At 44.1% G+C, this 14,360-nt stretch overlaps 2 protein-coding genes across 2 annotated transcripts in view; both read right to left on the reverse strand.

Moving 5' to 3' along the window:
• RASL12 (RAS like family 12) overlaps nt 1-14,360 on the reverse strand; it is a 326,560-nt gene that overhangs the window by 58,967 nt on the left and 253,233 nt on the right. The gene's annotated exons all lie outside the window — the stretch shown is intronic.
• Nucleotides 1,138-13,962, reverse strand: PDCD7 (programmed cell death 7). The gene is made up of 5 exons (XM_081965138.1): nt 10,663-13,962; nt 8,406-8,544; nt 6,977-7,213; nt 5,113-5,200; nt 1,138-3,162 (listed from the first exon to the last, which is right to left on the reverse strand). The coding sequence occupies exons 1-5, from the start codon at nt 11,599-11,601 to the stop codon at nt 3,045-3,047; spliced, it is 1,521 nt and encodes a 506-aa protein (XP_081821264.1). The 5' UTR covers nt 11,602-13,962; the 3' UTR covers nt 1,138-3,044.

Genomic DNA, 14,360 nt, shown 5'->3' on the forward strand with positions numbered 1-14,360 from the left:
ACATAGAATACAATTCGTCATATTTCCTCCCAATTCAGCACCACAGTCCCCGTAACACTTAACAAGAGCGATGTGAAAGGCATCAAGTTAAGAAAAAGCTGCCCCAAAGTCATTTTAACAGCTGAATATGGATAGATTTAAAAGTGCCAATTTAAAAGATGAAGGCAATACAATCCTTTGATTCTGCCAATTTGAATTAAGGATAGAAGATGAAAATCTGAATTAACAATTCCTAGATGGAAAAAGATAATAGATTTCATGAACTCTCTAGAAAGTACATGATCCCAGAATAGATCACAACTAGAATATTAGACATGTAATATTTATCTCTGGTTTCAATTTAAAATGCCAACTTTAAGTGTTATTTAAGTACAATTATTTTTTAATTTTAAAAAAATTAATATTTTTTTAAACAATAAGGAATATAACAAGCAAAGGGAGCAAAAGATTACAAAGAAATGTATTAAATGGAAAAAGGAATTACTAAGAGTGTGAACTTAGTGCCTACATGAACTATTGATTAAAAAAAAAACACAAGTACATTAAATTCTTTTCTAAGGATTGGAATCCCCGAGCTAAAAAAAGTATTTTGTAAAGAAATGTTAGATTTATATCTCTGTCTGTATACAAGAAACCCACCTATGAACTTCTATCTATTTCTTCAGTTTAACATTCAACTCTCCAGGTTACACACGTTTATTTTTTAGGTAAAGGAAAACTCACCTTAGCAAGGAGTTAGAAAGGCATTTGCCAATGGAAGACAGAGGCGACTTGCTGGCACAGTCACCTCCACTGTTGCAGAGGGGGCCCTGGCCAAGCCTAGTGATTAGAGCTGCTTGAGTAAGCGCTTGTCGTCAGGTTTTCCAATGGGGTAAGCAGCCTAATCAGCTCTAGAATCCATATATAGGTCACTGTGCCCAGTGAAAACATATAAATGAGGACAGTCTCAATTGAAAATGTCTGGAAACGAGAAGATGCTTTTTGGGTGTGTGTGTGTGTGTGTGTGTTTCAATAATAATATGAAGAAAAATGTGCAACAATTTTGTTTCCCACAGTGGCCACCGCTGCATCTTGTGGCTTTTTGCTTAAGGAGGTTCTGTGCCATGACGGAAGCAAAATAAATGCCAGATACAAGCGTTGAAATGCTGATAGTTTATTAAGTACAAACAAAAGGCAACCTACTTTTATTAAACAGGGCTATAAGTCCCTCTGACAATTTACAGTTTCCCATTACAGCATCCTCAAGACTTTGTCTCCAACTTTACAAAACAATAAAGCAAGCTTTGCAGATGATTTGACAATTACCTTCCAACAAACATTTATTTATTGCACACATGTACCAGATAAAAGCTATAGTTTGCACTAGCAATTTGGGTACAACTTTCTCCTTTATGCTATTAACAGCCATGCCTGGGGTTTCAATTTTTCTTAGGTCTGAGAAAAGATGATTTAACAGGGTTTGTGGGCGTATTATTTATACAAATAAAATGTGTTAAAATAAGAATATTTTTTTCTTAAAGAAATGCAGGAAGAAGTACGAGATAAAGAACATTCAGTCTTTCCAGTGTAAATAATGCTAAACTAAAGCAACTGGTTTAAATACTTAGAACTTTATTTCAGAAGTAAACGGATCTGAAGGAGCAAGTGAATGTAAAATAACCTAGTATCAAAATGGTATTCACCGAGCAGTAGAGAAATGTAACAAGGTCGGGTATGAATACATTTCTTTTGGTCAACAATAGTAATTTATAGTTGTTGTTGTTGTTGTTGTTTTGCAAATTATGAATATCAGAATTTATACAGAATGAGCATTTTTCTTAAGAACTTTTATAGGAAATCTGTACAAGCACATACAGAGTTCCTAACCAGCTAGTAATTCACAGGTAACAAAATCTCTATCCGCTTCCTCTTTACATTCTTTCAAGGAATGAATTGTGTTGCTGCAGAGTTTGCCATTTATTTAAACTAGAAATGTGCCCTTCAGCTAGGGTTGTAAACTAGGCTAGAAAAGGGGTCATTTATTAAAACACAGAAAGGGGAGCAGGAGAGCACACAAGTTCAAGATTCCTTTTTTGAATGCCAAACCATGCTTTGATGTTATAATGAAAATATGAAGAGGCAAAACGCTTTTCCTATTATCCTACTTTAAGCGAAAAACCAAACAAAGCAAATGCTTCCCTAAGCATGTGAATCACACGTGTGTATAAATGAAAGGCACTTTTTATGGCAACATGTAAAAAGCTAGTTAATTCACTCCATACAACTCCAATTTAGTGCCATAATTTTTAAAAGCAGTCACTCCTACTTCAAAGGAAACTGCTATCAGCCACATCTGTCAATTCACTTAACTCCTGCCATGTAAGGCCAAGATAAGCACAGAGGTGTTTTGGAAAATAGCTTGAGTTTAAACATCTGGAATCCGTTCCAAAGAAATCATCTTTGATGTTGCCTCGGGCAATAACTTCTGACTTCCCACAGTTTAGTTTACATTAAGAACACATAGAATAATGTTTAGAGGATGCATTAATTGCATGGCCTCTGAACTGTATAAACTCTATAGATAAGCTAAGCTTTATATCTGGCCTCTATTAGCCAATGTCACCCTGCAGATCCATTATTTTTCTATTGCTGGGAGTACACTTTTGATTTTGTAGCACTTATATCCCTTTTAAGGTAAACTCAGATAAACTTCTGAGGAAAGTCATTTTAAAATATGAATCTATCCCACAAACTCCAATACATGCACAGCAGTGATTCATTGACACTTCTTTCGTGATCAAAATCATTTGATACTAAAGTATAATCAGATACTAGAGAGGACTTACAAGCACTACAATAAGTATTAATGCTTATACTTTTAGCAGCATCTTTAAGGACAATGCTTGCCTTCTCAATCAATATTTTCTGGCATCCTTTAGCCACCTGTAGCACATTTAAACTCAAATAACTCTTCTAGTGTGAGTTGTCAATCACACGTCATTATGGCAGCCTTCCCAAACGGGCAAATCATGCCTTATCTTATCTTCAACGGTGCTTCAAACTCATCACCTGACAGCAGTGGCCCAGGTGTCACTGGAGGGAGGACTTGGAAGGACCCATCCTGGTGGAATGAAATCTCCTTCAGGATGACCTGCAGGCACCAAGTATTGATCCCATTCATGCCTTTAAGGGAAAAAGTTAGACAACACACTGAGCACTCTATCTTATTCCTTGCTTGAATTATTTCACCCAAAGCATGCATTCAGACAACTGCAGCTGAAGACGGAGTTCACAAATACCGTATTTATTCGAGTATAACACGCACACGTGTATAACGCGCACCCCCTAATTTTTGATTAAAAATCGGTATAAAATTTTGTTTCACACCAAGCATTGTAATAGTAATGACTATTGCCGCCGGCAGCTTTTGCTCTAGTCAAGACAAAATAAGACCAAACTCGCGGGAGGCATTGTAATGAGTAGGCGATTGCTGTATAGAGAAGAGGAAGAGCAGGCTAAAGGTCCAGCATAGAAGCGAAGCCGAAAGAGATCCTTGCGAGGCTCTGCAGGCTTCCTCGGAGTAAGGAAGGCAACAGCTCCCCTCACCCCCCAGAAAGCAGCGGGGCTCGTCGCGATGAAAAAGGCAGCCCTCCTTGCAAGGAGGCGGAAAGGAAAAGCCCGAAAAGGCACCAAAAGAAGCGGGGGGAGCTTCGCCCGCCTGGTGGGCAGCCTGTGCGCGCCTGTTGCCAGCGTTCGGCGGCAGCAGCGGCGGCAATAGTCGGAGTGCCGCTGCTGCTGCCGAACACTGGCAACAGGACCGCCGGAGCGCCGCCTCATCTCTCCCAGGCGCCGCCTTTGAAAATGCCTTGATGGCTGCCCACCAGGCGGGCGAAGCTCCCCCCGCTTCTTTTGGTGCCTTTTCGGTCGGCAGCAGCGGCGGCGGCAGCGGCGGGGAGACAAAGGAGGGGAAAGGCGGCAGGCAGCTGAGTTGCGACTATTGAGCACGGCACGGCGCCACCTGAGGCCGGGATCGAGGCTGCAGTCCGGAAATTTACAATTCGCCACTGCCACCCCAGCCCAGCCCTCGTTTATAACGCGCACCCAAACTTTGACTTCTTTTTTGGGTATAAAACTTTGCGCGTTATACTCGAATAAATACGGTGGGTGCAAAATATTATAGTAATGTGGTTGCAGGCAATTTGAATGAACTGTGGCTACTCCAGAGACCATAAAAAAAGATGTTCTATTTACGTTCCATCTTTCTTTCAAGAGCATGCAATGGCATAGATTAGATCCACTCCAATTTTATCCTCACAATTAGCTTGTGAGGTAGATTTAAGATATTGGATGCATTCACATAACAGGTTTGCATTAACTTGTTTTGTGGATTTGCACAATAAATCAAATGGCTGGTGTTTGTGTAACAAACAAGTCATAAAGTACTAGCCAAATACAGCTTGTTGTGCAAATGCAGCCACTATGTCTATAAATGATTTAGTTCAGTATACGGTATAAATGCAAGCCTGTTTTTTGAGTGACCTGCTCAGCTTGAGCGGTGGGCTGAATCAAAACCTCAAGATTATAATCTGTGATAGATACCCATACTGGTTCTACTCTGGCCAGAGAGATTCAATCATGCTGGAGACGGAATTTATATTTTTTGTTAGAGCAATACATATAGTATAGATCACAAAAACAAATGATCTTTCCTATTTCAAAGAGAAATAAAGCACACAAGGAAATTAGGTGGGAAGGAAGTTACATTAAAATGGTCTTTTCTCGCCATTAATTTCAGTTTCTGGGTCTCGTTAAAACCTCAACAGGTTTTATTAAACAGGACTATAAATCATTCTGGCGATTTATTGTTTCACATTACAACATCCCCAACAGACAACTTTGTTTTAACGCTTTACAGGACAATAAAATATGCTTTACACAACTACTGACAGTTATACAACCTGAGTTGTGCATACTCAACAGTGGTAACTGAACATTAACATCTATAACAAATGGATTAAAAAGGAATTCATACGGAAGCCAGAATTCAAGACAGCTGAGAATTCCCAGGTTTTTATGTAAAAGAATGTAAACCAACACCTCAATTTGTTTTATTTACTAACCAATGACTCTTACCTGATCTGGAGGAGAGCTGGCAAGGAATATTCGGCTTGCAAATAGTATTGTGTGTATGGCTCCAAGACGTGGGTAAATGGAAATTCTTCTAAAAATATAAATAAGAAAATCTTTACAGTCACCGAAATAAAAGCCCCCATTAATTGTAAGAATAGATCTCCTAGGTCAGCAATGGCGAACCTTTTTTGGCTCGCGTGCCATAAGTGGGGGGGAGCGCAGGGGGGTCGTGCGTGGGTGTGCCGCACCCATAATGCAATGTGTAACCCCCCCCGTCAGTGCGCATGACAGGCGCTCCCCACCCCTATTTTTGGGAAGCTTTTTTCGCCCTCCCCAGGCTCCAGAAGCTTTATAGGAGCCTGGGGAGGGCGAAAACAGCCTCCTTCGCCCCCCCCGGAGGCTTCAGGAGCTTCCCTGAATCCTCCGGAGTGCAAAAAACCAGCCCTACGGGCAAACCGGACATCACTTCCAGGTTGCTTGTAGGACCGATTTTAGCCTTCCAGAGCGTTCAGGACAGTGGGGGGTTTCGAAATTTTTTAGAATCTCTTCTGTAGGTGTGGCCTGCTTTGTGGGAGTGGCTTGCCAGCCATGTGACTGGGTGGGCGTATGCCCAACTTGCAAAATGTGGTGAAACTCACTTAAAAATGCTCTTGCTTAGCAACCAAAATGTTGGCTCAGAAACTCTGGCATTTGAAGCACACAAGTCTTAAAGCTGTCAAGTTTGAACACCCCTGGGGTTTTTTTCTAAAGGGTTAGGGGTGCAAGGGTCTTGTAAGTAGTCAGCTTTAAGAGTTGTGGACTTCAACTCCCAGAATTCCTCCTCCAGTCATGTTGGCTCAGGAACTCTGGCATTGAAGCACGCAGGTCTTAAAGCTGTCAAGTTACAAGACCCTTGCACCCCTAACCCTTTAGAAAAAAAAACCCCAGGGTTGTTCAAACTTGACAGCTTTAAGACTTGTGGACTTCAACTCCCAGAATTCCTCCTCTTGCTCTTCATCTTGATGATGTGCGGACGGGCGTGGGGAGGGAGCTGGAACCGGTTCTAAACGGCACTGTAGATTCGTGGAACCTATTCTATAGAAGAGGTAAAAACTGGCAGGAAACCACCCCTGGTTCAGAAGCCCTCAGGAGACTTCCCTGAAGGTTCCAGAGGAAAAAAAGCGGCCTTACGAGAAAACCGGAAATGACTTCCGGTTTGCTCGTAGGGCTGTTTTTAGTCCTCCGGAGCCTTCAGGGAAGCTTCCGGAAGCCCCCTGAGGGCTTAAACCGGCCCTACGAACAAACCGGAAGTCCGTTCCCGAACTTCCAGTTTGCACGTAGGGCTGTTTTTTTGCACTCCGAAGGCTTCAGGGAAGCTCCTGATGCCTCTGAAGGGACTCCGGGGTGGGGGTGGAGAATGCTGTTTTCGCCCTCCCCAGGCTCCTATAAAGCCTCTGGAGCCTGGGGAGGATGAAAAATGGCTTTAAAAAAGGGTGAACTCAGCTTGCCAGCGCGCACATGTGCGCTGGCCAGCTGACAGGGCAATGCCTCGTGTGCCGTGACAAATGGCTCCGTGTGCCACCCGTGGCGTACGTGCCATAGGTTCGCCATCCCGGTCCTAGGTTGTTTTTTTAAAGATGAAACTTAGTTTTAAATCCAATAGATCAATTCTTGTGTTGACACAGAAGAACTACATAAATAAACATTTTGGGGAATAGTTACTTTTTTTAAAAAAAAAACTTTCTTTGCAACTGAAATAAAAATAAACACTTTTAATGTAACTATTCCCCCCCCAAAAAATTGCTACATAAATGAAGCAGAACATTCCTGGATTTCAAGGCTAAATCACCTTCTCCCAAACAATGAGCGACAGCATTCTGAACATTACCTGGATCCCCAAACAGTTTGGCGTCCATGTTGCGCTTCTGCTGCAGGAGTTTTTCCCTTTCCTTCTTCAGCTTCTTCTCCATTTCCCGTTTCCTTTCTTCTTCCTGCTCTCCTTCCAGCATGACTCGGAGAGCTCGTTCTTCAGCTTCGTAGAGTTCTGTGCGTTTTTTAATCGATGCTTTTAAATTCTCAACTTCGCTTTCAAAGGCTTCATCTGCAGCTGGCGGCGGACAAACACCTGCACCGAACGCACACAAGGATTTATTGCTGCTTTCTTTTTCTTTTTTGTTTCAGAAGAATCCCGCAGCTCCCTTAGTCAGTAGTTCTCAACCTTCCCAAGCTAAAATCCCATCAAATGTTCGGTCAAAGAACCTATGCCTCACCATGAAAGGGGGGGAAAAAACTCCAATTCTTTGTCAGAAGGACATTTATATAGTTTATAAGAGCTGTGGTGGCACAGAAGTTAGAATGCAGTATTCAGACTAACTCTCCTGCCTGCCAGCAGTTCGATCCTGATCGGCTCAAGGTTGACTCAGCCTTCCCTCCTTCCGAGGTAAAATGAGGACTTAATTGTTGGGGGCAATTTGCAGACTCTGTAAACTGCTTAGAGAGGACTGTAAAGCACAGTGAAGCGGGATATAAGTCTAAATGCTATTGGGGGTCCTTTTTCTCATTTTTATTTCAATAACATAGTTTCTCATGTAGATTTCTGGATTTTATTTAAATCAATGCCTTGGGGAGGGGGAAAAGAATATGATCTCTGGGGTTTTTTCTCCATCTTTTCTCCGTTCCTCAATTATTTGCAGCTGTCTTTGAATTACGACTACTTGTTTAACAGTAGTTTGCAGTTACAACGACAATGAAAAACTTAAGTTTATAACCCATCCTCAAAGTTGCAACTGTAACACCATCCCAGTGGTGATATGCTTACAATTTGAGCACCTGGCCACCAGGTGATGTTTACAATGGTTGCAGCATCTTGCAGTCACATGAATGCAATGTGGAACACACTCAACAAGCAAAGTCAATGTGGGAAACCAGATTCATTTAATAACTGCAGTAAAAAAATGGTAATAAAATTAAGTCTGGTCACATGACGACTGGCTTATTGACTATACGGATTAGCAACCAAAGTTCCCGTCCCAATTGTGGCTGTAAGTCAAGGACTACTTGCATGTCTCTTATCGTCTATGCTACAAGATTGGATTGGTTCACTATGCAAGTCTTCTAAGTTTACAGTGAACATTAATATCTAAAGCAGATTTTAACAAGAAAATCAGAAAAAGCAGTGTGAGATCCACTGGCAGAAATATTAGGACTTTTGCACAAAGTTTCCCAACCGTATAGAGTACTGTACACCAAAAGGAGTAAACACAAAGTAAAACACGCAGAGTCATAATTAGGAATGATTTTAAAAGTCCAGAATGTACCTTTCCTTCCTGCTGCTTCTTTTCTTAGTTTCCTAAGCTTTTCTAAGCCACGCAGAATTTCTGCCATCCGCTTTGTGTCTGCTTGCTTTTTTCTCACTTCTGATAACACACTATCAGCAGCAGCTTTAAGTTCTTTTTCCTAAATTAAAAGAATATCAGTTAGAAAACAGAAGAAGGCAAACAACCTTCCAAACAGTAGGTAAAAGTGGGTTTGTTAGGTGCAAGGAAAGAGGATCTTTGTTGAAAACTTTTTTGCTCAGCAACACCGTATGAAAGGCACCCCTTGGGAAGTTCAAGATAATATACGAGCAAAAAAATGAACAAATGGCATCTCTGAGACATACTGCCTTTATCCCCAAAGTACAGTCCAATGGTACAGAAATAATCCCCACCACCACCGGTTTTTTAGTTTCTTTCTACTATCAGTCGTACTTACAAGATAACTTGTAAAATAAGTAAATAGAGGGAGTCCTTGACTTACAACCACAATTGAGTCCAAAATTTCTGTTGCTAAGAAAGATAGTTGTCAAATGAGTTTTGCCCCATTTTACGACCTTTCTTGTCTGAGTTGCTAAGTGAATCACTACAGTTATTAAGTTAGTAACAAGGCTGTTAACTGAATCTGGCTTCCTCATTGATTTTGCTCAGCAAAAGGTTGCAAAAGGCGATCATATGACCTCAGGACACTGCGACCGTCATAAATACATGCCACTTGCCAAGCCTCTGAATTCTGAATTGTGTGACCATGGGGATGCTGCAACCATCCTAAGTATGTCCCAAAGGTGCTTTTTCAAGAGACAACTGGACTTCCTTGTTTTTCTTTGAAGATGTTTCACTTCTCATCCAAGAAGCCTCTTTAGCCCTGTTCTAAGTAGGAAAAACGGTCATAAGTCACTCTTCTCAGTGCTGCTGTAACTTTGAATGGTCATTAAATGAATAAATCAAGGACTACTTGTAAACAGCACATCTTTTTTTTAAACTCCTGTTGCCATGGCAAAACTATAGAGGTTTGTATTAGCAAGTCTTCAATGTCACCATAAGTTGCATTGTAAAATTATAAATATCTCCTAGTGAGTGTATGTGAGTGGGTGTCTGTATGTCTTGTTCCTCACTGTCAGTGAAATCCATTACTCCATAAACTGGCACTGAGGAAGAATAGGGCTAGGAATAGAAAAGACTATTCTTTATTGGCCAAAATATGACTGGATGCACAAGGAATTTGTCCCCAGTGCATACGCTCTCAGTCTATCTAAACAACAAAGTGGTAAGTCATAGCTCCTCATAAATCCTACTTACAATAATAAATCATAAAATACCTAAATCATAAGATGCCAACAAGAGAAAATAGTAGAATAGATGAGAAGGATAATAACAATAACAGTCCTCACTACATGGTATAATATCTTTAGGCATAAGACAGGGCTGTGGGAGTTCAGCAAAATGATGACATCAGAATGTGCTGCCTCCACAGGCAGTCCTCCACTTATGACCACAATTGATCCCAGAATTTCTGTGGCTAAGAGAAGCATTTGTTAAGGGAGTTTTGCCCCATTTTACGCCTTGCCTTGCCACATTTGTTAAGTGAATCACCGCGATTGTTAAATTAGTCATACAATTGTTCAGCGAATCTGATTTCCCCATTGACCTTGCTTGTCAGAAGGTCGCAAAAGGGAATCATGCGACCCCAGGATGCTGCAAGTCATAAATGTGAGTCAGCTGTCAATCAAGTGACTGAATGTCAATCAGGTGACCATGGGGGATGCTGCAACTGTCGTAAGTGTGACATATGGCCACAAGTGTCTTTACCCAGTGTCGTTGTAACCTCGAACGGACACTAAGTGAATCACTGTAAGTCGAGGACTGCATGACTCGGTGGCTCAGTGACTGAGCTTGTCCATCAGAAAGGTCGGCAGTTCAGCGGTTCGAATCCCTGTATAGGTCTCCTGGGTGAGCAGGGGTTTGGACTAGATGACCTCCAAGGTCCCTTCCAACTGTTACGGTTAATTAAACCTGTATTTTCTCTGCATTTCCACACTGGGACTATCCACACAGCAAAAGGAGCAGAGCAGTAACAATAACAGAGTTTTGAAGGGACCTTGGAGGTCATCTAGTCCAACCCCCCCTGCTCACCCAGGAGGCCTGTACTAGGGATTCGAACCATCGGGAAGCCTCTGCTTCCCAAAGCCCAGCCAGCCGCTTCTCTTCTCCCAATGACCCGAGGCGACCTTTTCCCCCCCGAATGGACCCCAGGACCCACCAGGTGCTGGTCCTCCACCTCCTGGGCTCTCCGGGCCCTCCAGAGATCGATGCGGGCCTTGCGCTCTTCGCGCCGGGCTTCCTCCTCCTGCCGGGCGTCGCGGGCCTCTTGCCTCCGCTGCCGCCGCCGCACTCTCTTCTGACGGCCCCGCTCCAGCCGGGCCCGCAGCAGCTCCAAAGCGCCGGGCTCGCGTAGCGGCGCCACCAGAGCGCGGATCTCCTCCAAGCCGGCCTCGGCTTCGGCCGTCTCGTCCGGAGTCGCTTCATCGCCCCGCCGACGCCAGGCCGCGCAGAGCCCGGCCACGCGCGCCACCGCCCGCAGCGCCTCGCCCGCCGCCCGCGCCGCCTCGTCCGCTGTCAGGCCCCGCTCCCGACGGGGAGGCGCTGCGGCTGGCCGTCGGCGCCTGACGAAGCGGCTCAGCCAGGCTTCGTCGCCGTCGCAGGCCTCGTCGCCCGGCACGTCTGAGGCCTCTGGAGTGGGCCGCGGCGGGGCCTCCGGTCTCCATGGCAACGGCGGCCTCTCCGGCAGGGTCGGCAGCCACTGAGGTGGAGGATGAAGCGGCGGCGGCGGCGGCGGCAGGAAAGGCGGGAGGCCTCCGCCTGGGAACGGCGGATAGAGGCCCCGCGGGAAAGGCTGAGGCGGCGGTCCCCGGAAAGGCCCCGGGGGAGGCAGCGCGGGCGGAGGGAAGCCAGCAGGCTGCGGCGGCCCAGCAAAGCGCGAGGCGAAGGGAGGAGGAGGAGGAGGCGGCGGCGGCGGCTGAGCCATCGTCAGAGTAGGCCGCGCGGCCTCGTCTATACAACGGGCTCTATTCCTGCGCTGTGGGAAGAGCGGCGCCCCCTGCAGGCTCGGAGGAGCGTCGGCAGGAGGAGGAGCTTCTTTGTCCCCGGAGCGGCTGTTGTGCCAGAACGGAGCAGCTTCTTTGATGAAGAAGTGACACATCTTCAAGGCAAAACGATGTCAGGCTGCTTTTTTTTTGGTGGGGGGGGAGCACCTTTGCATTTTTGGGGATGTGTGTCGTAAATTGGGCAAAGAAAGACCCCTGATGGAAACCTCCAGGTTGCAGAGTCTGTACAGGTAGTCCTTGACTTACGACCACAGATGAGCCCAATGTTTCGGTTGTTAAGTGAGACATTTGTTGAGTAAGTTTCTCTCCCTTTTATGGCCTTTCTTGCCGCAGTTTGTTAAGTGAATCACTGCAGTTGATAAGTTAGTAACACGGTTGTTAAGTGAATCTGGCTTTCCCATTGACTTGGCTTTTCAGGTCATAAAAGCTAATTACATGACCTTGGGACACAGTAATGGTCATAAATATGAACCACCTGCCAAGCATCTGAATTTGGATCACTTGGCCATGGGGATGCTACAAAGGTGGTAACTTGAAAAACAGTCATAAATCACTTTTTAAAACTTTGAACAGTCACCAAATGAACTGTCGTAAGCCGAGGACTGCCTGTATTGCATCTGGCCACAAGGCGATATAAACCTCTTGGGTTAATTGTGATCTGCCTGGGTTCAAACCCCTGAGTTGGGATTTGGGTGATTTTTGAAAAGCTGGCTCATCATTTTCCCGTCGATTCCTCAGGCAAAATATTTAAGATGAGGAAAAGAAGTGGGTGATTGGTGATAGATAGCGCAATTCTTTCTTTGCTGTTGGCACCCTTAGCGGGGGGGGGGGCAAGGGGCCCCAGCTTTTGATAGAACTGAACCCTAAGCAAGCCTTCCCAAGTTAGTATAGTATAGTCTTTATTGTCATTGTACATCATGTGTGCAATGAAATTGTTTTATCCTCACTGGTGCAATCCATGACAAAAAATATAAACAACATAAACAGTATAAAGAATAATCCCTATGCAAGGTATTAGGAAAAGAAAGAAAAAAGAAAAACATACCGGTACATTTCTGCCTGTGCGTGGAATGATTGTGGTTGTGTTTAAGAGTGACAGCTTAAGGATAGAAACTATTTTTAAACCTATTTGTTCGGCTGGCTGTGCTTCGATGTCTTCTGCCTGATGCTAGAAGTGCGAAGACACTGACTAGGGTGTGAATAATCTCTGAGTATCTTCCTTACTCTGCTAAAGCAGCGAGACCTGGCAATGTCATCCAGTGCTGTTAGAAGGCAACCAATGGTTTCCTATGCCGAATTGATCTCTCTCTATAGTGCCTTCCTGTCCGCAGCTGTTAAACCAGCATACCATACTATAATGCAGTATCTGAGGACACTTTCTATTGTGGACCGATAGAAAGAGGTCATCAGCCGTTGTTCCACATTTTTTTTCCGCAGGGCTCTAAGGAAAGAAGTCTCTGTTGGGCCTTTGCAAAGTTGCAGTCTTTGGAGAGGTGAAGGACAGATTTAGCAGAACAGGGTATGTGATAACATTTCTTTTTGCAGGAATTGATTGCACTTGTTAAAACCTCTGCTGCCTTTCTTTGAAACAGGCATGACTGCATTGAGTGCAAATTTCGGTCGTGGCCAGAAGGAATGCTGGAATTATTGGATGTATCATGACAAATATGTATATACAATGAACGTTCAAATAAATGCCTGCTTCAGGAAACAAGACTTTCAGGACAGTGGGATTGTCCCACTTTAAAAAGCAGACAAGGTAAAGCACCACTGCAAGCATCTGCCAGTCTGCTATGCTGTATCTTCAATTTTCCAAGTACAGTATCTTTCGAATAATTAATCCTCCTGCACAATGACAGCACTGGTGGCCATTCCTGCACTGTGTTATCTGAAATGTAAAGACCTATTGGAAGCCTACAGGACATCTAAAAAACACACTTATCTTTTACAAATTGCCTTTGTAACATAATGGTGCATCGGATCAGGCAGAAGTGGTCAGAAATCTATGGAAAAGTCATAGACTTAGGAAGCCTGCAGGCTGCGAACCAGCAGTATTTTGTCTTTTTAATGAAAAGGCCTGGAGACAAAAACATACGAAGAATGGTTGCAGGAATTGGGTAGGGCCAGCCTAGAGAAAAGAAGGACCGTGGTGACATGGTGGCAGCATTGAAGTATTTGAAGGGTTGCCACAAAGACGACGGGGGGCAACTTATTTTCCAAAGCACCAGAAGGCAAAACAAGAAACAATAGATGGAAACTAATCAAGGGGAAAAGCAATCTGGAATTAAGGAGAAACTTCCTAACAGGGAAAGAGTTAACCAATGGAACAGCTTCGCCTTCTGAAGCTGTCGGTCCTTCATCACTGGAGGTTTTTAAAGAAGAGACTGAACAGTCACCCAACTGAAATAGTATAGGGCAGGGGTGTCCAAACTTGGGAACTTTAAGACTTGTGGACTTCAACTCCCAGAATTCCCCAGCGAGCTCTGCTGGCTGGGGAATTCTGGGAGTTGAAGTCCACAAGTCTTAAAGTTCCCAAGTTTGGACACCCCTGGTATAGGGTCTCCTGCTTGAGCAGGGGCTTGGTCTAAAAGACCTCCAAGGGCACTTCCAGTTCCATTCTGATTGATTTATACTGTCACACTAAAAAATGAGGAGCTGTGCACAAAGAATCTGTAGAGCACCGAAAATCAATTCTTCTAAACTCATACCCACCCCTGATGACTGATATCCATCCAAACACGGGTTGAGGAATTTGAAGTTGAGGTATCCCTCATCCACCATCAGTCATTACTGGTTGTGATGGAGATTCCCATCTGTTTTAACCAAGTGGTTGAAATAATTATATGCTTAAGCA

Source organism: Natrix helvetica (genome assembly GCF_964273705.1).
Source record: "Natrix helvetica genome assembly, chromosome: 12".
In the NCBI taxonomy this organism is placed as follows: domain Eukaryota; kingdom Metazoa; phylum Chordata; class Lepidosauria; order Squamata; family Natricidae; genus Natrix; species Natrix helvetica.